The sequence below is a fragment of the Erinaceus europaeus genome, chromosome 4 (genome assembly GCF_950295315.1).
Source record: "Erinaceus europaeus chromosome 4, mEriEur2.1, whole genome shotgun sequence".
Taxonomy (NCBI): Eukaryota; Metazoa; Chordata; class Mammalia; order Eulipotyphla; family Erinaceidae; genus Erinaceus; species Erinaceus europaeus.
In genome coordinates, this window is record NC_080165.1 from 54,624,644 (window position 1) to 54,649,048 (window position 24,405).

General features: G+C 43.6%; 2 protein-coding genes and 3 non-coding genes across 7 annotated transcripts; all 5 read right to left on the bottom strand.

The window, feature by feature from the left end:
- Position 1: 1 nt before the first annotated feature.
- Positions 2-17,296, bottom strand: DDX39B (DExD-box helicase 39B). Of its 3 annotated transcripts, none has more exons than XM_016194325.2 (11): positions 17,154-17,296; positions 15,273-15,599; positions 14,381-14,508; positions 13,718-13,810; positions 6,667-6,850; positions 5,479-5,597; positions 3,356-3,487; positions 1,677-1,786; positions 1,449-1,593; positions 627-774; positions 2-188 (listed from the first exon to the last, which is right to left on the bottom strand). In XM_016194325.2, the coding sequence occupies exons 2-11, from the start codon at positions 15,481-15,483 to the stop codon at positions 172-174; spliced, it is 1,287 nt and encodes a 428-aa protein (XP_016049811.1). In that variant the 5' UTR covers positions 15,484-15,599; positions 17,154-17,296; the 3' UTR covers positions 2-171. The 3 variants fall into 3 exon arrangements, with proteins under 3 accessions (XP_016049811.1, XP_060045429.1, XP_060045428.1); XM_060189446.1 differs by lacking the exon at positions 17,154-17,296 and adding an exon at positions 14,751-14,873 and having other exon boundaries at positions 15,273-15,410; XM_060189445.1 differs by lacking the exon at positions 14,381-14,508.
- Positions 6,542-6,618, bottom strand: LOC132538489 (small nucleolar RNA SNORD83). Its single transcript, XR_009549845.1, has one exon. It is a non-coding gene; the product is annotated as a small nucleolar RNA SNORD83 (small nucleolar RNA).
- LOC132538488 (small nucleolar RNA SNORD83) lies at positions 7,470-7,546 on the bottom strand. The gene has a single exon (XR_009549844.1). It is a non-coding gene; the product is annotated as a small nucleolar RNA SNORD83 (small nucleolar RNA).
- Positions 15,986-16,063, bottom strand: LOC132538487 (small nucleolar RNA SNORD83). Its single transcript, XR_009549843.1, has one exon. It is a non-coding gene; the product is annotated as a small nucleolar RNA SNORD83 (small nucleolar RNA).
- A 1,830-nt stretch (positions 17,297-19,126) lies between the features above and the next one.
- Positions 19,127-22,286, bottom strand: ATP6V1G2 (ATPase H+ transporting V1 subunit G2). Its single transcript, XM_007537135.3, has 3 exons — positions 22,116-22,286; positions 21,575-21,675; positions 19,127-20,966 (listed from the first exon to the last, which is right to left on the bottom strand). The coding sequence occupies exons 1-3, from the start codon at positions 22,195-22,197 to the stop codon at positions 20,793-20,795; spliced, it is 357 nt and encodes a 118-aa protein (XP_007537197.1). The 5' UTR covers positions 22,198-22,286; the 3' UTR covers positions 19,127-20,792.
- Between the last annotated feature and the right edge of the window lie 2,119 nt (positions 22,287-24,405).

Consider the following 24,405-nt stretch of genomic DNA (forward strand, 5'->3'; position numbering starts at 1 on the left):
GTGATTTTTAGTTTTGTTTAAAAAAAAGTTGACAATTCAAGATATGGGGGTTTAGGAGTGGTGGTGCTGCAAAAGAGGGAAGTCAAGGGGTTATCACTGGTAGGGGCAGTAGTGTCTCCTTCATCCCCATGCTCCTGAAGAGGGTCAGACTATCATTGATGGGCGAGTCCTTTACCGCGTCTGTTCAACTGAAAAGGAAATAAAACACAATTAGAGTAAGATATTGGGGGGAAGATAGTTAAGGTTGAGAGAAACATCTATGTCCATACATGCAGTGTTTGTTCCTTGCATGAATTCAGAAGACAGACTTGGGAGTAGAGAAAATGGGATCTGATTAGACAGAGACTCCAAATAAATAGAGGTCAACTAATCACTAACTTTCACCAGAAAGGTGTTCACTATGCACCACAGTTCTTATTGTAAACAATGGCATCCAAGACAAAGACAGTATACTAAGAAAACCCCAGAGTTGAGGAAGCAATGGCATGAGAAGGCAGAGCACAGGATTTAGTTTGATCCGCCCCCTATACCCCATGCCAGAATGCCTGCTCTCGTTAATAAGTGAAAAATTTTAAGCATGCAAAACATATAAACTAGACCAGCTGTTTCATAATCTAAATACTCACTGTAGGAGGAGATGTCTATCTCATCAGGCAGCTCACTAATATTGACCTCAAAGCGATCCTGCACATCATTGAGGATCTTGGCATCATTCTCATCAGACACAAAGGTGATGGCTAAACCCTTGGTGCCAAACCGGCCAGCTCTGGCCACCTAGGAGGAGATGATAACGGTCAGAAGATTCCCCTGCCCACATAGGAATCTTTGGTTTGTACTCCCAGAGGGATAAAATAAGGACGCTTCCGACGCTTCCGGTGGAGGGAATGGGGATATGGCATGCTGGTGGTGGGTGTTGTGTGAATTGTGCCCTTCTTATCCCACAATCCTGTCTATCAGTATTAAATTAGTAATAAAAAAGAGAGAAAAAAACTGTAAAATAAGAAAACACAAAGCAGAACTTGAACTGGGTTTGGTGTAATTCACCAAAGTAAAGACTCTGGGGTGGAGGGGAAGGTTCAGGTCCTGGAACATGATGGCAGAGGATGTAGAGAGGGTTGAACGGTTATGTGGAAAACTGAGAAATGTTACACATGTACAAAAACTACTGTAGTTTACTGTTGAGTGTAAACCATTAATCCCCAATAAAGAAAAAGTAAGATTCCCCTGCCTTCAGAGAGAACATCTAAAGACAACAAAAATGTAAAGTATGAAAAGACACAGGAAATGAAATAAAGGAGTTAAATGGAACTGGGGAAGAAGCTAAATCAGACACAAAGGAGATATATAAGGTTTTATTGATGTTCACCTGTAATGTTATAATGTAAAATTTTAAATGAACAATAAAAATAAAAAGGTGGGGAAGGACACAATATTGAGTGTGAGCTTACTCTATGCAAGTAGGTGTCAGAATCCTCAGGCATGTCATAGTTAAAGGCAATGTTCACCCGCTCGATGTCCATGCCTCGACCAAAAAGGTTGGTAGCCACAAGAATTCGTCGTTGAAAATCTTTAAACTGCTGATACCTCGAAAGCCTTTATGAGATTAAAAATTAAGAAAATGTTGAGATCCCTTTTCCTCCTAAGGAAATAAAACATCTTCCCCATCTCCAGCTCACCTCTCCTCCTGAGGCATGCCACGGTGGATAGCAATGGCTGGGAAGTTCTGCTCCACCAGGAGCTGGGCCAGGGCGATGCACCGCTGCACAGACTTGACAAAAATCACCACCTGTGTATGTGTGGGGGCAGGGAGCCGAGAAGGAAGAGGAGGAGAGGGAGGTGGGCAAGTGAAATTATGGGCAGAGAGTTTTCGTTAATTGCAGTTTTCTAAAAAGCAATTCTTCTCAGTCTCTTCTGCTCTGAAAAGGAGTTTCCTCTCACTGAATTTTACCAAAGTGGACATACTGGAGAGATGTGGAAAACAGTAATCAAAAATCACCAGAAGTGTTAGTAAACTACCTCACAGAGCTGTAAAATTCCATAGTAAATTTTATATTTCTACTACTCATCAAAACATCAAACATAAACAATCTACCCTAATTCTAAACAACAGGCTTTAGGGTGGGGAGTTCAACTAATGGTTGTGTGAATGACTTCCCAAGCTTTAGGCTGAGATGCCAAGTGTAATCCCCTGCACCACCATAAGCCAGAGTTTAACAGTGCTCTAATAAAAGAAAAATTTTAAAGTAGGTTTTAGTCCAAATAAAGCACGTAACAGGGTCCAGGTGGTGGCACACCTGGTTAAGCGCTCACATCATAGTTCACAAGAACCCAGGTTCAAGCTCCTGCTCCCCACCTACAGGGGGAAAGCTGGGATGCATTGGATGGACCTTCTCGTGGTGCATCCCGTGAGTACCCATTCACTGGGGAAACTGACGATCCTTCCTAGCCGACTGAATCCATATGGATCCTAGTCACTTTCAAAGCCAGCAACAAGCAGCTCTTGACAGCTTTCAACCTGACCTGTTGACTGGCTACGGAAGAAGGGCAAACGCTAGAAGAAGGGGGAAAGCTTCATGAATGGTGAAGCAGGGTTGCAGGCGTCTTTCTCCCTCTACCTTCCCTCCCCTCTCAATTTGTCTCAATCCAATAATAAACAAAATTTTTTTTAAATTAAAAAAAGATGATGGAATGCTCCTCAGTTAAGTAGTACATGTGGGGGGGATTGTTTTTAAGAATGTAACAGGCCCAGAATATTTCAAATTACAAATGTAAAAACCTTCAAAGACTTTTTTTTAAAGATTTTATTTATTTTTTAAATGAGAAAGATAGGAGAAAGAACCAGATATCACTCTGGTACATGTGCTGCTGGGGGTTGAACTCGGGACCTCATGTTTGACAGTCCGATGCCTTATCCACTGCGCCACTTGCCACACCACACCTTCAAAGACTTTTTTGAATTCTATTTTATTATTTCTGTCCATCAGCCATGGCACAGAAAGTATTTCCCACCTTGATTAACTCATTTCCAAAAAGGGCATTCATATTTAAATAAATCTTTTCTTGTTGCCACCTGGGTTTCTTTTTAATCATTATTACTTTTATTATTATTATTATTATTTTTAATGAGATCATTGCTGAGTTCTAGCTTATGGTGGTAAAGGCAACTGAACCTGGAACTTTGAAGCCTCAAGCCTGAGTCTCTTCAAATAACCATTATACTATCTACTCCCGCCCTCCACCTGGGCTCCTTAATTGTTTTACAATTTCTCTCATGTATAAGTTTTATCAATAAAACGTAGATTTCCACCACAGCTGGAAATACGCTCATTCCCCTACTGAACTTTGAAGATCTAACCTGGTTGAATTCAAGGACATCCAGAAGATCAAAAAGCTTCCGGTTCTTCTCGTTGTCCTTCAGTTTCACGTAGTATTGCTGCAACCCATGCAGCGTCAGCTTCGTCTCATCATCCACGAAGATCTCCATTGGCTGGGGGGAAGGGGGGGTAAGGAGGGGATGGGGACGGGAGGAGGGCAGAGTGGGGGGGTTAAACCTGGGGGGGTGGAGGAAGTTGATCTCCAATACACCCCATGGAGGGATGGGGAAAAGAGAGAGGTTTAAAAACCCCAACCAACCCCCCCAAAAATACCCAAACTTTAATGTGGTCTTTTCCACACTAGATCCAATTCCATTCCTATTACATCTGAATTTTAAGACTACCAAATTTAAAACTGTCCTCTTTTATCCAGAAAAAGGAACTTTTCAGGAAAGATTAGGAAGCAGTGAAACCACCAATGGCAAAATGCCACTATCTTAAATGGAGGTGGAGAAAAAATCAATCACCACCTGAGAAATAACAGAAAAATAATGACTGATGGTCAAAGTAACTCCACCAGATCGGTTTATCAATGAGGAAGAGGACAAGGACTGCTGAGTATTTTCCCACTTAGAATCACCTACATTAGGAAGGTAGATGTCTTTATTATTAGATTATTACAATGGATGTAATAAAAATGTCATAAAAGCAGAAGTAAAAATTACTTAAGAAATTTGTCCTCAGACCACAATGGAAGTTTTAGATTAGTCTTAAGATTCAAACCATCTACAGTTAATGGAAGATATTAATAATTGTTTTTTTTTAAAAAAAAAAACCCTCAAAGCAGCAGCTATGCATTAATCTTTTAAAATCAAAGGGGGAGGGGGCACAAAACCCTTTAAGGGAGTAAAGTGGCATAAAAAAAACTGACAACAAAGTAACTTCAGAGGCAAGCTTTCCTGGCACTCTTCACTAAGATGGGGACATAATTAACACAAAGACCCAGAACTTAAAAGATTTTGAAAAGAACATGTGTGCCACTGGAGATAATTAGAAGCCTACCACAGACGGCAGGCTAGCAAAAGACTTTGCAAAGTTCCATGGCTTCCTATTTCAAATCTAATCTAGCCCCAAATAAAGCTAAAGATGATGAATTATCATTCCAGAGTTAAGGAAGCAAGCAGGGAGGGAAAGAAAACACTCCACTGCTTATAAATGGGTCCGGCCTCACCCAAAACCTTAGCAACCACTTGGTTAAATCCAAGTGAAGTTCCTCACTTTATCATGCCCATATCCCTCTCCTCTATTAAAAAAAAAAAAAAAAAAAAAAAAAAAGTTAAAAAAAATCTACCACCCCATTCGGGACACCCCTCCCCCCAACACATATGGGGGGAAATGGGAAGCACGGCACGCCTTAGGTTCAGGAAAAAAACCGGGAACGGAAAAAGAGGCTGGTTGGGTCCTCAGCTTCCTGGTCAGGCTTCCCCGCGGCCTCCGCTGCCGCCATCCACGCTGGGTGCCGTCCGCATTCCCCCGCCGCGCCACGGTGCTTCTCTGCTGCCGGCTCACATCAACCGAAGTTCCAGGTGGGTTCGAGGAGGTAGGGGTGGGAAGGAGTACGGGGACTGGGGATTGAGGTGCCAAAGGCCCCCACCCCTGGTGGTGGGGAGGAAGCAGTTGCATTTGTGTTGTTTGCTCTTCTTCTGAACATGGCCTGTCATCTGTCCCTCTCTTACTCTCCTGTCACCGGGAGGTTATGAGTTTTGGGGAGCAGAAAGCTCCAGTTGTATGCTCGATGCCACCTTGAGGGTGTGTGGTTGTAGGGGGCATGTAGAAGACAATGGGTGGGTGGTAGGGCAGAAAACTCTGCCCTCCCCCAAAAGGAGAAGAGGTTCAAAAATGTTGTGATGAAATAAAAAATGTCGAACACTACCCGCTCTCAAGTTAACCCGACCAAGTCTTCCGGAGTTTCCCTAACGCCCGCGCAGAACCTAACACTAACTGTCTCTAACTCTGTGTGTCTCTTCAAGGAGTCATCACTCCCGGATGGGTACGTGCCCCCTTCTTGGCACTTGAAGGACAAGGGAGTCTGGAGGAAGAGGGCGCGGAAGGGAAGGACGCAGCGGGCAGGGAGTGGAGGAAGAGAAGGTAGAAGGGTATTTACGTCTTGCATGAACTTGCGGCAGACTGGACGGATCACTTTGCTCAAGGTAGCACTGAACATCATGACCTGCTTCTCATGGGGGGTCATGCGAAAAATTTCCTGGACATCCCGACGCATGTCTACAAGAAAAAGGGGGAAAAAAATTTTAGGAGAAAAAAGCACTAAATCATTAACAAGATTGCCAGAGACCAGAGATAGACTTCTCAATGAGTTTAAGACTGCTACGAACAGGTAAACAAGATAATTCTAACCTTGGGATCTGATTCTAGCTCTATGGCATTTTAACCACACAAGAGAAAAAAGATAATTGAAACTCCAAAGTCCACAACTATGAAATGGGGGTAAGGCCCTCAAGGATAAGTTTCAAAAGTGCTAAGTTCTTCTTCCCATTCCCCTCTTCCAAGTCTGTCTCCAGAATTCATGGACCAACCCCCCTTACATTCCAGCAGCGGTCAGTCCAACCTCCATCTACATCATTCATACCTTCCTAACCAGTCAAGCAAGTATGTTATCTCTATCTGACATCCTTCATAGCTTCATAGTCAAAGATCACTTAGAATGACATCTATTAACTAAACTTGCATTCTTTGAAGAAAATTCCCTCTGGGGCCAGGTAGTGGTACAGCCCACAAAGACACATGTTCAAGTCCCCAGTTCCCACCTGCAGGGGAAAGTTTCACAATTGGTGGAGCAGTGCAGCAGGAATTTCTAACTCCCTGTATTGCCCTATTAAAGGAAAATGGGGAAATTTTTTTCTCCCACTGCTCTAATAGTACTTGGAACACCACACCACACAAACGCCCACAAATAATTTCCCTATCAACCCTGAACAAGTTAGAGACCTATCCAGCCACAAATTCTGATGACATATACTGAAATATTAGAATACACTGTCACTTGTCAGCTTGCAATATCTTCACTATGATATCCAGTGCAAGCTCAGCAAAGTCTTTTCTCTCAAAAAAAAAAAAAAAAATCAAAGTAATCATCACAAAATTGCATGACATTCTCCCTGATCACCAAGGATGTCCAAAAAACTAGCAGAACCCACCAGGGATATCAGAGCCATCAGTCTTGGGTGATAGATTAAGAGTCGTCCTGGCACAAAAGTGCTCCTGCACCAAATAAACATCATTTGGCTCTGAAAGTCAACCCTCAGATAACTACCCACCCCAGGCTACCACTCACCGAGTTGGTCAAGCATCTTATCGCATTCATCCAAAATAAAGTGTTTAATGTGTTTGAGGTTAAGACTCTTATTTCGAGCCAAAGCTAGGATTCGGCCAGGGGTCCCCACAACGATATGCGGGCAGTTCTTCTTCAGCACCTCTTCATCCTTCTTGATAGACAGACCACCAAAAAAAACTGCAACCTGCCAAACCAGAAAAGGAAAGCCTCAGAAGATTCTTAACTTTTCAGAGCTTCCCATCATTTTGCTTTTGACCTAAATCATGCCCTATGACAGGGAGGTAGCACTCTCACTCTGGAGTCCCAGGTTCAAAAGCAGGCAGCCAAGTCAGAGCTCAGCAGTGTTCTGATAAAAAAAAAAACAAAAAAAAACAAAAAAAAAAAAAACCATGTCTTAGAACATTTCAGAGCTAAGTGGATGGAACGTTAGTGGTCATCTAATACACATTATACCCCCCTAAGCAGTGAAGCTAAGGAAAAACGAGAAGCTAGATGATAGTTCAACTGGTAAGCACACAGGAGCACAAGGAGCTCCACAGAGAGCAGAATGGTGCTTATGGTGTTTATGCTCTGCCTTTCCTTCTTTCAAAGGAGTACAAGACTCAAGAGCACACACCTAACCTTGCATGAGGTCCTGGATTCAAGCCCCAATAGCATACTGGATAATGGATAACCCGTGTGTGCGTGCTGCTTTTTTTGCCACCTGTCAAAAACAAAGTAACCATCATAAAAATAACATGACACCCTTCTCCCTAATCACCACGGTTGTCCAAAAAGCTAGCAGAACCCACCAGGGAAGCCAGAGCCATCAGTCATGGGTGATAGATTAGAGTCGTCCTGGCACAAAAGTGCTCCTGCATCAAAATAAACATCATTTGGCTCTCAAAGGCAACCCTCAGATAACTACCCATCCCAGGCCAACACCCATTGACTTGATCAAGCATTTGCCAGCAGGGTTTATCACTAGCTCTGTGCCTACATGATAACTCCATGGCTCCCAGCAGCCTTATTATTTGGATAGAGACAATTAGAAATGAAATGGGGGAGACCTGCAGCACTGTTCCACCAGCTATGAAGCTTCACCCTCTTTCCCCCCAAAGTTGGGAGAGACTTGAACCTTGTTTGCTCTACCAGGGGTAGCACTGCCTAGCCCCCATGTCTCACTTTAAAAAAAAAAAAAAAAAAGGAAAGCTTGGGCTGGGGAGGCCACTCAGCAGTAGTATTATGCATGCTTAAAATGGTGGGTTAAAATCCCCGGGTGCCACAAAAAAAAATGAGAGCCCAAGAGGCCAGGTGGTGGCACACCTAGTTGAGCACGTGACAATGCACAAGGACCCAGGTTTGAGCCCCCACCCCCACCTGTAGGGGGAAAGCTTTGCGAGTGAAGCAGGACTGCAGGTGTCTGCCTCTCCCCCCCTTTTTTCATTATTTCCTTTTATTCTATTTTATTTATTTTCCCTTTTGTTGCCCTTGGTTTTTAGTTATTGATGTCGTCATTGTTGAATAGGACAGAGAAATGGAGAGAGGAGTGGTCCAGGAGGTGGCACAGTGATAAAGCTTTGGACTCTCAAGCATGAGGTCTGGAGTTCGATCCCCGGCAGCACATGTGCCAGAGTGATGTCTGGTTCTTTCTCTCCTGTCTTTCTCATAAATAAACAAAAATATTAAAAAAAAAAAAAAAAAAGAAAGAAAGAAAGAAAGAAATGGAGAGAGGAGGGGAAGACAGAGAGGGGGAAAGAAAGTTAAGACACCTGCAGAACTGCTTAACCACCTTAACTGCTTAACCTTAACTGCAGTTAACCTTAAGCAGTTAAGATTCCCCTGCAGGGGAGGAGCCGAAGGCTTGAACTTGCGCTTTGCACCACCTGTGCTTAACCCGCTGCACTACTGCCCAACTCCCTCTCGATTTCTGGCTGTCTCTTATCAAATAAATATAATTAAAATTTTTAAATGGCTGCTCAGAAGGTGATGCAGTAAAGTATTGGACTTGCAAGCATAAGACCAAGTTTGATTCTTGACATTTACATGCCAAGGAATGGTATTTTTTTTTTTTTTGCCTCCAGGGTTATCACTGGGACTTAGTGCCTGGACTATGAATCCACTGCTCCTAACAGTCATTTTTTATTGGATATGACAGAGAGAAATTGAGAGAGGAGGGGTAGATAGCGAGGAGTAAAGATAGACCTGCAGATCTGTTTCACCTCTTCTGAAGTGACTCCCCTGCAGGTAGGGAGCCGGGGGCTCGAACCAGGATCCTTACATTTGGCACTATGTGCACTTAACCTGGTGGCCACCAGCCAACTCCCTTCTTAGTCTCTTTCTTTCTCTCTCTCTCTCTCCTATTAGAGGAAAAAGAGTGGCTTGCCCAAAGTTATATGGCTCACTGGACATTTAGGAGTAGCGCATGGTTGAAAAAAAATTTTAAATACTTATTTGTTATGAGACCAGGTAACTGCTCAGCTCTGGTTTATGGTGGTAACGGGAACTGAACCTGGGACTTTGGAGCCTCAGAAATGAGTCTCTTTGCACAACTATTGTGCTTTCTACCCCTGCCCCACGCTTTTAACTTAGTGCAACAATCTTCCTTCCCATGATTCTAAGGCCAGACTCCATTAAGAATTTCATGAGAAATGTTATGCATGTACAAACTACTGCATTTTATTGTTCAATGTAAACCATTAATCCCCCAATAAACTATGGGGGGGCACACGTGACAATGCACAAGGACCCAGGTTCAAGCCCTCAGTCCCCATCTGCAGCTGAAGCAGTGTTGCAGGGGTCTCTCTCCCTATCTTTGCCCCTCCCCCCCCATTTTCTGGCTGTTTCTATCCAATAAAGATAATAAAAGAGTCTCTTTGCATAACCATTATGCTATCTACCCCCACCCCCAAAAAATGTTTTTAAGGAAAAGCTCTAGGGCCAGGTAGTGGTGCACCTAATTGGGCATACATGTTACAATGTATAAGGACCTGGGTTATGCTCCCCTTCCCCACTTGTAGGGGGAAAGCTTCATGAGCAGTGAGGTAGTACCCCAGTTGTTTTTTGTTTAGTTTTTTATCAGAGCACTGCTCAGCTGGCTTATGGTGGTGCTGGGGATTAATCTGGGACTTTGGAGCCTCAGGCATGAAAGCCTCTTTATTACCATTATGCTGTCTACCCTCACCCTGCAGGTGTCTCTTTATCTCCTCCTTCCCTCAATTTGTCTATCCAATAAATAAATAAGCAAATAAGCTTTTTAAATTATTACTTATTTATTTTCCCTTTTGTTGCCCTTGTTTCTGTTGTTGTTGATGTCACTACTGGATAGGACAGAGAGAAATGGAGAGAGGAGGGGAAGACAGAGAGGGGGAGAGAAAGATAGACATCTGCAGACCTGCTTTACCGCTTGTGAAGGGACTCCCCTGCAGGTGGGGAGCCGGGAGCTCGAACCCAGATCCTTACTCCAGTCCTTGCACTTTGCACCACGTGTGCTTAACCGCTACGCTACCGCCCGACTCCCTCAATAAATAAGCTTTTAAAAATAAGTGAGTGGTCAGGGAGCTGGTGCAGTGGATAAAGCATTAACAGGTCTCAAGCGTGAGGTCAGTCCCCGACAGCACACGTGCCAGGATGACATCTTGTTATATCTCCTTCAGGAATAAACATTTTAAGAAATTATAAGGGCCAGGCAATGGTGCACTTAATTAAGCCGCTGGTCCCCACCTTCAGGGGGAAAGCTTCACGAGTGGTGAAGCAGGGCTACAGATGTCTCTCTCTCTCCCTCTCTATCTTCCCCTCTCAATTTCTGTCTCTATACAATAATAAAACATTAAAAAAACATTTATATAAAAATAAGTCTTTATTTTCTATTTTATTTTCCTTTTTTTTGCCCTTGAGTAAAATTTTTAAAAGAACTACTGTATCAAGAAATTATCAGGGGTCAGGTGGTGGTACACTTGCTTAAGCACACATTACAATGCACAGGTACAATGTGCACTTAACCTGCTGCGCTACAGCCTGACCCCCAATATAATATTTTTATAAAAAATCCAATTATAGACACTTCTTAGTGAAACAGGAAGTACTATTTTTATTAGATATAGATACAGATACTGACATTTACAAAGGTCATTTTAAACATACAATTTCCAAATATCAAGACAAAGCATACATACTAAAAGACCTTTTGTGAAAGGGTATCTAATACCTGGTTTCACAGAACATGAGGATTCGATTTTTTAAAAAGTTAGAAAATGCTATCTTCTATGAAGGATTAGAAACAGAACAAAACCTTTTCATAAGGTTTTCCGAACTAACAAAGAAAGCCTGAAGGATTTTAGATTGACTCATTTACGGAGAGGGGGACCAGGGCATCACTGTGGTACAAGTGATGCCAGTGAACTAGCTCTTCATGCTCCTGAGTTCAATGCTTTACCCACCATGCCACCTCCCAGGGCACAAGGTTTAGTTACTTATTAAAATTACAGAGCACGTACTATGCAGCAGCTAGGAAATAACTTGGCCAGTAGAGCATTAGTCTTTTTGACACCTGAGGTTCCTCTGCACCACATATTCTGGAACGGTGCTCAGGTTTGTCTCATCTCTCTTAATCTCTGCCTCATGTGAAACTCTTATTATGTAACAGATAACACACACACACACACACACACACACACACAAAAGAAAAAAAATCAGGGCATCACCTTGACATTCTGGTGTCAGGGATTCATCTCAAGACCCCACTGCTTGCTCACAAAGACTATGCTTTATCACTCCATCACCTTTCAGGTCAAACACTTATGCATATATGCACTACAAATTTTAACAGACTGTCTTTAAGGTTATGACTCAAAAATTTTTAGTCTCTTTAAAGTATAAAGTAATGAGTACGAGGAAAGTATTGATAATTGTTTTTAACCACTTTAGTAAGGAGAATAGGAAAGTTATATTAATTGGAGCCAGGTGGTGACACACCAGGTACAGCACACTATACTATGTGCCAGGATGTGGGTTGGCATTTATTGAATCACAGCTAAAACAAGCCAGAAACCACACTACGCTCTTTTTAAAAATGACTACTTGAGTTGGAAGAGCTATCATAATGGTTATGCAGAAACACTTTCATGCCAGGGTCCAGGCTGTGGCACATCAGGCATAGCACACACATTACTAAATTCAAGAACCCAGGCTCAACCCCCCACACTCTACCTGCAGAAGGGAAGCTTCCCTCTCTTTAGCTCCCCCTTCAATTTCTTTGTCTCTATGTCTCTATCAATGGGGGGGGGGGAGGCCACTGAGAGAGAATGGTGGGTTCCTTATACAGACTTAGCCCAGGTGGTAAGATAAATAAAATTTGTGCTTCTCCAATTACCAGGGACCATGTTAGAACTCAGAGTCATACTCAGTCTGGAGTGGAACTATGTATCTACATTTACAACACACATCCTAAATGATGCTGTAACTACTAGTGTGGGAACCACATACGAAAATTAAAAAACAAACTGAGGAGACAGCATAAGGGTTATGCAAAAGGCTTTCATGTCTGAGGCTCTGAGGTCCCACAGGTTCAATCAGCAGCACTACCATATGCCAGAGCTGAGCTTCGGTCTCTGTATCTTTTTCTCCATTATCTCTTATTAAATAAATATTAAAAAATAAGCAAAAGCTGTTATGGCCACGACATTTTTCAATTTTATTTTTTTTTAAATATTTATTTATTCCCTTTTGTTGCCCTTGTTTTATTGTTGTAGTTATTGTTGTTATTGATGTCATCACTGTTGGATAGGACAGAGAGAAATGGAGAGAGGAGGGGAAGACAGAGGGGGAGAGAAAGAGACACCTGCAGACCTGCTTCACTGCCTGTGAAGTGACTCCCCTGCAGGTGGGGAGCCAGCTGGGGGCTTGAGACAATTTTCTACCATTTTAAAGAATCTTCAAAATCCACACACTACACACTAAAGACATTTTTAAGCTTCCAGCTTTTTCTTTGGCACTGTCCTAACTTCTCAAACTATCAACCATATCACAGTGTAGTGATTCAAAGTCAGTGTAAAGAAACTTGATCATGTGTTAAGTACCTTCCAAAGTCCAATCTTATGGTCTACTACATGGGTGTAAGGTATTAAAAAAACAAAGCAGAGTGGGGGTAGATAGCATAATGGTTATGCCAAGAGACTCTCATGCCTGAGGCTCTGAAGTCCCAGGTTCAATCCCCAGCACCACCATAAGCCTGAGTTGAGCAGTGTTCTGGTGTGTGTACTTATCTCTCTGTATTTCTCTCATTGAAATAAATATTTTTAATGTATTGCACCTAAGTAAAAGACTCAGGGGTGGAGAGAGGGGGTTAGGAACATAATGACAGAGAACCTAATGGGGGTTGAACTGTTATGTGGAAAACTGAGAAATGCTATGCATGTACAAACTATTGTATTTTACCGTCAAACGTAAACCATTAATCCTCTAATAAAGAAATTTAAAAGATATATATTTTCAAAAAGCCAAAGCAGATAAATAAAAATCAAGGGAGCTAGGTAGTGGCACACCTGGTTAAGTGCACACATTACAATGTGCCTTTAAGGACCCAGGCTCAAGGCCCTGGTCCCCACATGCAGGGGGAAAACTTCACAAGTGGTGAAGCTGGGCTGCAGGTGTCTCTGTCTCTTTCCCTCTCTAGCTCCCCGTTCCCTCTCAATTTATGTCTCAAATAAAATGTAATTTAAAATATGTGGTCTGGGAGGTGGCACAATGGATAAAGCACTGGACTCTCAAGCACGAGGCCCTGAGTTCAATCACTGGCAGTATATACCAGAGTGATGTCTGGTTCTTTCTCTTGCCTCCTATCTTTCTCATTAGTAAATCTTAAATATATAATGTGTGTGTGTGTGTATAATAAAATAAAATAAAATGAGGTCTAGATTCTTTTAAACTTCTTGTACACCCAAGTACAGAACTGTTAAATGTACACTGAGATTCATAGATAACTGAACACCTGTGGGACATGAAGACTACAAAAATACAACTCTTCAACGTCTCCAAATCCCCACACCCTCACATTCCCTTCATTCTGGCTTACCTTGACATTGGGCATGTATTTAGAGAAGCGCTCATACTCCTTGCTGATCTGAAAAGCCAATTCCCGAGTGTGACACATCACCAGCACAGACACCTAATGGAGGATGGAAAGATACATAGTATTTCTCCTCAGGGTCACTGTCACAAATGTACACCTGGCAGATATTTAAATTAACACTGTGATTATTAACCCCTTGGTTATTGGTCGAGGATGACAAAGCCTTCTAACCCCTCAGAATGTACTATGTAACTGGAATAGAAATACTCTTCTGGAATTTTTTTTTTTTTTTTTTGCCTCCAAGGTTACTGCTGGGGCTCAGTGCCTACACCATGAATCCACTGCTCCCGAAGGCTATTTTTTCCCCTTTCGTTGCCCTTGTTGTTTTAGCCTTGTTGTGGTTATTATCGTTGTTGATGTCGTTGTTGGATAGGACAGAGAGAAATCGAGAGAGGAGGGGAGACAGAGGGGGAAAGACAGACACCTGCAGACCTGCTTCACTGCTAGTGAAGTGATGCCCATGCAGGTGGGGAGCCGAGGGCTCAAACTGGGTTCCTTCTGCCAGTCCTTGCGCTTTGGGCCATGTTCCCTTAACCTGCTGCACTACCACCCGACTCCCAGTATTTCTAATTAAAATGCCTTCCCCAGCATTCTCCCCAAGCACACCTGTCCAGTGACTGGTTCCAGTTGTTGCAGTGTGGCCAGCACAAACACAGCTGTCTTTCCCATGCCTGACTTGGCCTGGCATAGCACATCCATACCCAGAATGGCCTGAGGGATACACTCATGTTGGACTACAAGAAAAAGAAGAAAATGATTTGAGTCTCCAGATAAGCTCACAATCTTTTTTGTCACACATTTCATTAGTGTTCTTGTCAAATTCCAAGGGCCACTTTAGCGACCTATCTCTGGTTCCCTCAATCAATCCAATTCATCCCCAAATCAAACCCTCTTGGTTCCTTCTCACTTTAATCTCTTCCAGTCACACCCCCCTCCTCCAGTTCTAACAACCCTCTTGCACCTACCAAGAGCTCACCTTTGGTGTTCCTGGCTGTTCTTTATTTTCCTTAATCTGTAACAATCCATGTCATTTGAGTTCCTGCCACAGGCCATTTCTCCTACTTAAGTTGCCATGCTTTGGGTCATGCAACCCTGCAACCTTAGACAAAATGAAGGATTTGGTACCTGACCCAGAAGCCAGTCATCTTTTGACCAACCACATGTTTCCAGGAACCAGAGTTGGCCTGGTCCAACAGAGGACTCAAAAGTCCAGTTAGTTCCTCTGGAAACTTAAATTTACAAATCAAAGTGGCAAAATTTAAAAGCAGACAAGGAGAAAAAGCCAGTCACAAGAACAAATGGCATAAATTGTTTTTGGAGAACAGCTTCATGCTACCATGAATGAAGAACTAGCCTATATAAGTCTGTGCTCACTCAAACATTACCTCTTTACTTCCTGACTGATTCTAAAAACAAAATGTTAATCACCTGAAAAACCACGAACATGTTATTTCTTCTAAAGAACCCAATGAGTACACTATGCCCAGAGAAATTTTACCTTCTGATGGATGCTCAAAGCCACAGTCAACAATTGCCCGAAGTAACTCTGGCTTGAGCAGGAAGTCACGGAAGCCAGAGCTGTGAATGGAGACATAGGAGCCCTTGACATCCTTCTTGGCTGGGGCCTCAGCCCCATCTCCCCCAGCTGCTGTCTCCACCTCATCTTCTTCATAGTCCAGGAGCTCATTGTCCACATCATTCTCTGCCATAACTGAGCCGGCAGGGGGAGGAGGGGAGGAGTCTCTAGACAGGTTAGCTCAGATTACGTGAAACAAAAGGAGGGTGACGGCTTGAGGAACAGACACACAATAGTTTGACAGAAGAGCTAGGGAGGAAAAAAAAAAAAAAGACTTATAAATCACGAGCAGGGTCTTCACCACCTCTTTTCTATCTATCTCCACACTCTGCACTTCCCCTAAACTATGAACCCTTTCCCTGGGAAAATAAGTAACAGAAACAAAATAGAAACCTAAGACAAAGAAAAACGAGTTGCAACAGAAATGAGGACAGCCCCCCCCCCCCAGGAAAGGCACTTGGTAGAAATTTGGGAAAGGAAGACCAGTTATAAATTCTTTATCTACAAGTCGTGACACAAAGGGTAAAGACTAATAATCAACAGGTGAAATGACTAGTGACTGAGAATAATGGAAGTGGCAAATCCTGAAAAACCTGCAAGACAGACTCTGCTTTCTTTATTACCCCTAAGATAGCAGCCATCAGTTAAGGGTGATAGATTTAAGTCATCATTGTGCAAAGCACTCAATTCTCAACGTGAAAACATCATGTGGCCGCCACCTACTTCTCAGTTCTCCAGCATCCAACTCCTCAGAACCTCCTTTTTTAACTTTTAAAGAATATTTACTTATTTATCTCGGATACAGAGAAAAATTGAGAGAGAAGCAGAGGTAGAAAGACACCAGCAGCACTGTTCCACCACTTGTGAAGCCCACCCACCCCCATCCCACGGCAACCCGGAGGGGACCAGGAGCTTGAACCCAGGTCCTTGGGCAAGATGTCTGCGCTCCACCATCCACCCCCAGGACCCTCCTTCTTCAGCCCTTTTTCCTCCCTTAGCTCATTCTCAGGAGTCCCCCCCCCCTTTCTAGATAAACTAACCCTTACTTTTCTACTAAGAATCCGATTTTACACACACATACACACCCCACCTCGTGGAGCTTGGAAAAGTCTTTACAATTGGTGGCACAGGGCAGAGGCGCGAAATTTCGGAGAAGTGGCTCATTCATAGGGGGAAATCATATTCCATCATAGATGAGTAACAAGGTCGTTAAGAACTGATGGATATCGAGATAGCCTCGTCCCTCCTTCAACAGAATCTTTACCAAGTGACCTCAAGAGCATCGCCGTTAAGACTCGGGTAAGTCTCCTCTCAGATGAACACAAAACACCACCCCCAAACATCTGAGAAGTGCTCAAAGCGAGAGTGATTAAACGGAGACTGGGAAGGTCGAAGGAGGCCCAGAGGCCGGCACACCGCATTCCCACCGTGGGTCGACAAGACCCAGAAAGGCAAAGTGGAGAGCCCGCCCTCCGCAAGTATCCTGGACCAAAGAATGCGTAATGGCTTTTATTGGTGGTGCCTCCTTTAAACAAGAAGCTGATCCGGGAAAGTAACATCAAAGGGGAACACAATGGCGCCAGAGCCACCATATTGAATAAGCTTCACTCCTCCCCCGTCGCATCACTACCCCCCCCCAGGAGCTCTATGCTGTAGAAAGAAAGGTAAACACTGGAAATAACGATCCAGTTGGTCCCTGGCTATTAGACTACAGACTGTGGAAGGGGTATTAAGAGTTCATGCGACAGGATAGCCGCAGACAAACGAAGATGGAAACGGATTGTACCGAAGATCAACGCTTACCTGAGCAAAGAGAACACGTATGGCGGCGGCAACAGGGACGAAAGAGGGAATCTGCCTTCACTTCCGGTTCCCAACTTCCCTCTACCCGGCTTCCCGCTTTCTCCGTTGCTAGTGCGCAGACGCAGGGGGCTGAAAGAAGGACCTTCCACTAGTCTATGATTCTGCGCGCTTCGGGGTTGCCTTTATAAAATGCCTGTGCGGAATTTTATTTAAAAGCCACTTCTAACTTCTCTGCTACCACTGGTAACAAAAAGCATGAAGGCAACTAGCATCTTATCCTACTGTTGTCTTTTTTTTTCTGATTCTGCTCTTCTCCACGCCCCTCACCCTTTCATTTAGGTTCTAGCCACGTAGGTCTTCCCCTTGGACACCCCTTCGTTGGCGAAGGAATAACGAGGGTGACCATGTTCCCACGGGGTCCTCGGCTTGGTCGTCAAGGTGACCTGGGCCTGCCGCGCAGGAGCTTGGGACTGTTGGGCCTGTTGGGCTTGTTGCAGCGAGGGAATGGTGGGTTGGGTGCTACCCCAAGCTCTGCGGACGGCAGGCAGTTTTTGCCAAAAATAATGTTGACAGATGTAGTATATCTCCCAAATGCCCTGTGACTGCACGTCAGGAGAGTGTTCTGAATCCAGATTCTGCACGACATGTTAAACGGTGGGACTTGAAGAATACAGCTTACATAATATTACTTATTCAACCAGAATGTTCTTATCCCAGCCTCAATATTCTAGTTTTTTGTGTTTGTTTGTTTTGTTTTCCCTGAATGGAACATTTAACACCCTGGCTCTCATATACTACAGAAGTCGGTCGTGATATGCTGCTGCTTAATGAAAATTGCAATAGATATTTGGCTCTTAACCTGGCCTCTTAAGAGCACTGCTCAGCTCTGGTTTATAATGGTGCAGTGGACTGAACCTGGGACTTCGAAGCCTCAGGCATGAGTGCATAACCATTAACTTTAGAGTGCCACTATCCTCATTCTATGCATAAGCAAACAGAGTTTGAGGAATAAAGCAACATAGTTAGGTGACAGCCAAAAATGTAAACACCATTTATGGTCGTGGTATCTTGCTTTCCTGTGTAAATTTGGCTAATGTACACTACAGATTATCTTATTGGTTCGAGTAGTTTGCAAAGCAGGCTTAATTTTGTAACCAAGAGAAATAAGTGATCCAAGGCTAGTATCTAAGAAAGGTAGTTTTTCCCAATTCTTAATTAAATTTATTCAACAGAACAAACTGCCATCCTGTGCCAAGTGCTTCACTAATATATGGGAACAGCAGTAAACAGCCTTATTGTCAGAGACGTCATATATCAAGGAAGACAACAGAGACATATTCAATACATTAATAAATTAGGTAGGTAGATGCCATGAGGAAAAATAAAGCAAGGGGGCAGAGTGGTGTTTCAATACCCCAATGTTTTCTACAGTTGCTGTCTATAGTCCTCAGTACCCAAACAAGGAATCACATGTCTCTCACTTTAGAGAAATACTTGCTTTTGCTTACATTTCAAAGCACTGCCCTTTGGAGTTGTTTGGGTGAGTGAGGAGCATGAAAGTGAGAAATAGGGGGTCGGGCGGTGGCGCAGTGGGTTAAGCGTATGTGGTGCAAAGCGCAGGGACCAGCGTAAGCATCCCGGTTCGAGCCCCCCCCCCTCCCCTCTCCCCACCTGCAGGGGAGTCGCTTCACAGGCCGTGAAGCAGGTCTGCAGGTGTCTTTCTCTCCCCTTCTCTGTCTTCCCCTCCTCTCTCCATTTCTCTCTGTCCTATCCAACAACGAATTGCGTCAACAAGGGCAATAATAATAACCACAACGAAGCTACAACAAGGGCAACAAAAGGGGAAAAAAAAAAAAAAAAAAAAGGCCTCCAGGAGCGGTGGAGCCCAGCAATAACCCTGGAGGAGGGAAAAAAAAAAAAAAAAAAGAAAGTGAGAAATGATGAAGTAAAAAGAGGCCACTTCAATTCACTAATTTATTTTGCCTATAATCATTTTATTGATACTATTTACTGTCACAAAGGGAAAGGAAGGTGTTGAGGATATAGAAAGGAAGGCCATGCACACAAAAGAACACATCATTTCACATCTCAGGAAGCAGTGAGCATCTAACAGAGAGAAATCTGAGAAAGAGAAATACCAATTTAAGAGAAACGAATTTATCTGGAAACCACAGTAGAGTGACTAAATGAAGTCATTTCAGTTTTTGTCAGGGATTATAAGGTCTCAAGAAAAAAGAAAAATCAACTCAGAAATATTAGAGTCAGAGAATGAAAGAGTAGAGTTAGATAGCTACAGACAGAAGTTCTCTTTTATGTGAGGAAGTGTTTAAACAGCTGTGTTTTAACAGGTGAATAGGGAGTGGCTATAACACTATAAGGTTGCCATTTATTGAACCACAGTTACAACATGCCAGAAACCATGCTAAGCTCTTAAAAAAAAAAAGTCACTAGGGTTAGTGAGATATAACTGTTGTGCAAAGAGACTTTATGGTAATGGTGTACCACATAGAGCACACACATTACATGCACAAGGACCTGGGTTCAAGCCCCTGGTCCCCACCAGCATGAGAAAAGCATCATGAGTGAAGTAATGCTGCAGGTGCCTATCTTTCTCTCTTCCTTTCTATGTCCCCCTTATCTCTCAATTTCTCTGTTTCTATCAAACAAAGAAAAACAATAAGAAGATGGTAAAGGCTTTCACGCCTGAGGACCCAAGGTGTCAAATTCAATCCCAATACCTCCATAAGCCAGAGCTGAGCAGTACTCTGGCAAGACAAAAAATATTACTAATCATTGCAGCAAACACTATAGTGTGAGCATTATTATTGTTTCAGTCTTGCAGAAAACAACACTGAAGATCTAGGTAAACTAGCTAACCCTAGTTGTGCAGCCAGTAAGTGATAGGGTTGGAAGAAGGATCCCACCTGAAGTCAGGGTGTTTTCCTCATCCCTATCTATCCATGCTACAAGCTTTCACAATGGAGTTGAGGATGACGTGGGAATTTACAAGTTCCCAGTGATGATTAAAGAACAATTAGGAGATGGCAGCCCAGGAAGTGGTGCATTGGATAAAGTATTAGACTCAGGCATAGCATCGTCAGAATGATACTCTGCATCTTCTCTTTCCTCTTTTTCTCACTAATGAATGAGTAAATAAAATAATATTAAAAAATAAAATCAAAGCAGTAAGGAGCAGCCAGAGAGGTAGCTCAGTGGGTAGAATATAGGAATTGCATATATGAGGTTCCCTCCCTGGCAACACATGTCAGACTAGAGCAGTGTTCTGGTGTCTCAATAAATAAATAAATAAGCCAGGTTGGTAGGTGAAGTTGTGCAGTGGCTAGATCACTGGACTTTCAAGTGTGAGGTCCTGAGTTTGGTCTCCAGCATTAGATATGCCAGAGTAATGCTGACACTTTCTCCCCCCTCTCTCATTAATAAATGGATAAATAAAACCATTTTAAGAAGGACTATAAGGAGTTTCAGGTCTAAGCAGAATACTTAAAATTTTAGAATCATTAGATCCTACCTCCTAGAATTCTAGGGAATGGAGAGAAAGATTATGATGGGAGATTATTTGGATTTGGGGATTCTTTGAGGGAAGGAACTGACAGTAGGAATCAGACCCTAATCCGGATCTTAGGCAGCAATCCGGTAGTTGGGGTGGACCTGGGGCCGGACATCGAAGACCATGCCAAGAAGCTGGGCCAGGACTCGCTCGCGGTTTCTCTGCTGAGAGGTCTGCATGCCCTGCACCTGACGCCTTGTAGCCTGTTCCACTTCTGCTGACAGGTTCCCCTGGGAGCCCATGGCCTGGGAAGAGGAAGAAGAAGAAAAAGAAGAAAAACAGAAAGAGGGGTCCAGGCATGTCAAAGAAAAGATCCTAGAGCAAAGCAAATAAAAACCCTAAAATCAACCCCATCCCACAGAAATATCAGATGCCAAAGACACAATGCCCTATTCCCTCAAAACCTTACTGCAACTTCATCCTAAAAAAGACATGCAAAAAAATCCCCATCACTTCACCATCCACCAACATAAAACTCTACCCATCATATTCCACACAAAGTGAGGCAATTCTCCCCATAGTTGTATAAGTCACACAAACATCATATATTTCTTTTTTAAAACCAGAGTATTGCTCAGTCCTGGCTTAAGGTGGTACAAGGGAGCCTGGGACCACTGGTGCCTCAGGCATGAAAGTCTCTTGCATAACCATTATGCCATATCCCCTGCCCAAACTATCACACACACCCCCATTATCACTTTTACATATCACAAAGCTTAACCAATCACACTGTCTCCAGGACAAGGTCACTCTCAACCCCTTACCGCCTTACTTTCTTGTTGAATCAGTACCTCACCAGATGCACCCACCAACCTGTACCTGGAGGTCCCATCCCAAACATCCCATGACGCACCGCCTGCTGCTTGCTCTGGAATTCTTGTTCTCGCTCCCTGCGGTATTGTTCCACTTCCATCTGTGCCTCTTCCTTTGCCTGCTTCAGGCGTCGGGCCTTCCCTAGTGGCAGGAGGAAGGACAGGAGATACAGATAGACACTCATAAGATGTAATACTAAGGCTGGGAAGATAATATATGGTTATGCAAAGACTTTCATGGCTGAGGCTCTAAGGTTCTAGGTTTAATCCCTGGTACCACCATAAGCCTGAGCTGAGCAGGGCTCTGTCTTTTTTCTCTATATTCTCATTAAATAAATAAGTATGCATATAGACATATGTATACTTTTTAAAGTACGATCATAGAGGTCAATTCTCAGAAAGTCACTGTGCCTTTTCTCAAATTCTAGATTTTAACATTTACTCATTTCTTCCTTTCTAACCCGTCATCCTAGCCCCCACCTCTCTCCACCAGCCTTGGGTTTTCATAAGGAGGCAAATATTTTCTATCTCCCCACCCACACTTTCCTTTAAAGATTTCAAATGTAAGAAGACGAGACTCACTCTTTCTGGCATCTGCCACTTTCTCAGCAGCCCGCTTCTCAGCTTGCAGGAGCTGTTGGATGCCCTGGGACTGACTGGCCATTTCTACCTTTATGGTGGATGCTGCTTCAGATGTTACCACGGTACCAGATGGCTCCCACCTTTCACCGCTCCCCCTCTACATCTTCTGCCCCCACCCCCACCCCCAACGCCTACATCTTTTCAATGCTGCAGTCCTCCACAACTACCCCTGGGTCTTAGCGCTCCCCTCCTAGCTCAGCCTCCTGCACAGTCTCCCCAGACTGGCCCTACCATTGATGACTCTTCCTCTTCTCCCTCCCCCCTCCGCCGCCCCCGTCCACGCTGGCAGTACCCAAAGGGACCGCCAGGGAGCAGCAGAGGCCAGGCACAGCGCTTCCCAGCTATCGTCGGCTATTTTCCCAATAGAAAAGATCTAGGAATGGAGGCAGTGGCAGAGAGCGGTGTTTGGAAGAAAATAAAGCAAATGGGGTTGAGAATGGGGTGAGAAATAAGGAAGTCCTTATGCATCATGTTTTGGGAAGAGAGCATTCTGAATTCTTCAAACTTCGCATCACCTTCTCCCATTCCCACCGGGTTTTTTTTTGTTTTTTTGGTGTGTTTTTTTTTTTGCCTCCAGAGTTATCTCTGGGGCTTGGTGCCTACACTGCTCCTGGAGGCCATTTTTCCTAATTTTGTTGTTGTTGTTGTTGTTGTTGCACTTGTTATTATTGTTATTGTTGTTGGATAGGACAGAGAGAAATCGAGAGAAGAGGGAAAGACTGGGGGAGAGAAAGACACACCTGCAGACCGGCTTCACCGCTTGTGAATCAACCCCCCTGTAGGTGGAGAGCCAGGGACTCGAACCGGGATCTTTATGTCGGTCCTTGCACTTCACACCATGTGTACTTAACCCGCTGCGCTACCGCCCGGCCCCCTCCAACTCTCTTTTTATTAGTGATTTAATATTGATTTACAAAATTATGATATAATAGGTGTGATGTCACGCCTTTCCCACGATTAGAATTCTGTGTCCCCATTCTCTCCTTTAGAAATTGCAGTTCTCGGGATCGGGCGGTAGCACAGCGGGTTAAGCGAATGTGGAGCAAAGAGCAAGGACCAGCAAAAGGATCCCGGTTCGAGCCCCTAGCTCCTCACCTGCAGGGGAGTCGCTTTCACAGGCGGTGAAGCAGGTCTGCAGGTGTCTGTCTTTCTCTCTCCCTCTGTCTTCCCCTCCTCTCTCCATTTCTCTCTGTCCTATTCAGCAACGACGACATCAGTAACAACAACAATAATAACTACAACAATAAAAACCAAGGACAACAAAAGGGAAATTAAATAAATAAATGTAAAAAAAAATTTTTTTTTAATTGCAGTTCTCAGGAGTCGGGCGGAAGTGCAGCGGGCTAAGCGTGCACTTGGCACAAAGCGCAAGGACAAGCAGAAGGGTGGGTTCGAGCCCCCAGCTCCCTACTGCAGGGGAGTCACTTCACAAGCCATGAAGCTGGTCTTCAGGTGGTGTCTTTCTCTCCCCATCTCTTTCTTCCCTTCCTCTCTCCATTTCTCTCTGTCCTGTCCAACAATGACGACATCAATAACAACAACAATAATAACTACAAGAAAACAACAAGAGCAACAAAAGGGAATAAATAAATATTTTTTAAAAGAGAAGAAATTACAGTTCTCACAAGGTCACAGATATGGCTTGACTATTATTTCTACAACTATCTGTCTATATTTTTATATATTTGCCCCTTTTTCCCCCTAAAGTCCCGTTTTTCCTTCTTAAGTCACACCTACACCTATTAATACTATTTCTGAATGTCCTTTTCCCCTCTTCTCTCTCTGGGTTTTGATGGAATTGAAATTTAGCGCCCTCTGGTCATCTTCCCCTAACATTTCCTCTGAGACCACCTCCTTTCTTTCCGAAGTTCGAATCTCTGCAGTCATTTCATTTGACCTGTAGACACTTGTTTATGTCTTTTCGTGTCTGTTTTTCTGTTTTTGATATGTCCCTGCTTTGTATGTTTCTTTTTCATTTTATCCTATCTTTATGTCCTATTTTCTCTTTCACATATCATCTTTTCATATCACCATTTTCTCTCTCCTTTCTTTCCACCCTTGTGTCAGCACCTGCTTTTGGCTTATGGACTAGACTTCCGGTTTCAGGCGGACCTTTTCTTTATGTTCGCTAATTTTCCCCCGAGACCATACTGAGGAAACACCCCTCCACTAGCCAGTTCGGGGAAGAAGGACATCCGGTAACTAGCCTCTCAGTTCATTTCCGCCCTTC

Bases quoted from the DNA above. Each gene is read 5' to 3' on its own strand.
- ATP6V1G2 (XM_007537135.3), bottom strand. From the start codon at position 22,197: ATGGCCAGTCAGTCCCAGGGCATCCAACAGCTCCTGCAAGCTGAGAAG. The intron at 21,676-22,115 runs GTGAGTCTCGTC...TCCTGCCACTAG, and splicing joins AGTGGCAGATGCCAGAAAGA to GGAAGGCCCGACGCCTGAAG. The intron at 20,967-21,574 runs GTGCGTCATGGG...TCCTCTTCCCAG, and splicing joins TCCAGAGCAAGCAGCAGGCG to GCCATGGGCTCCCAGGGGAA.
- DDX39B (XM_016194325.2), bottom strand. From the start codon at position 15,483: ATGGCAGAGAATGATGTGGACAATGAGCTCCTGGACTATGAAGAAGAT. The intron at 1,787-3,355 runs GTTAGATCTTCA...ACACATACACAG, and splicing joins ATGTCCTTGAATTCAACCAG to GTGGTGATTTTTGTCAAGTC. The intron at 775-1,448 runs GTAAGCTCACAC...ATCTCCTCCTAG, and splicing joins CTGACACCTACTTGCATAGA to GTGGCCAGAGCTGGCCGGTT.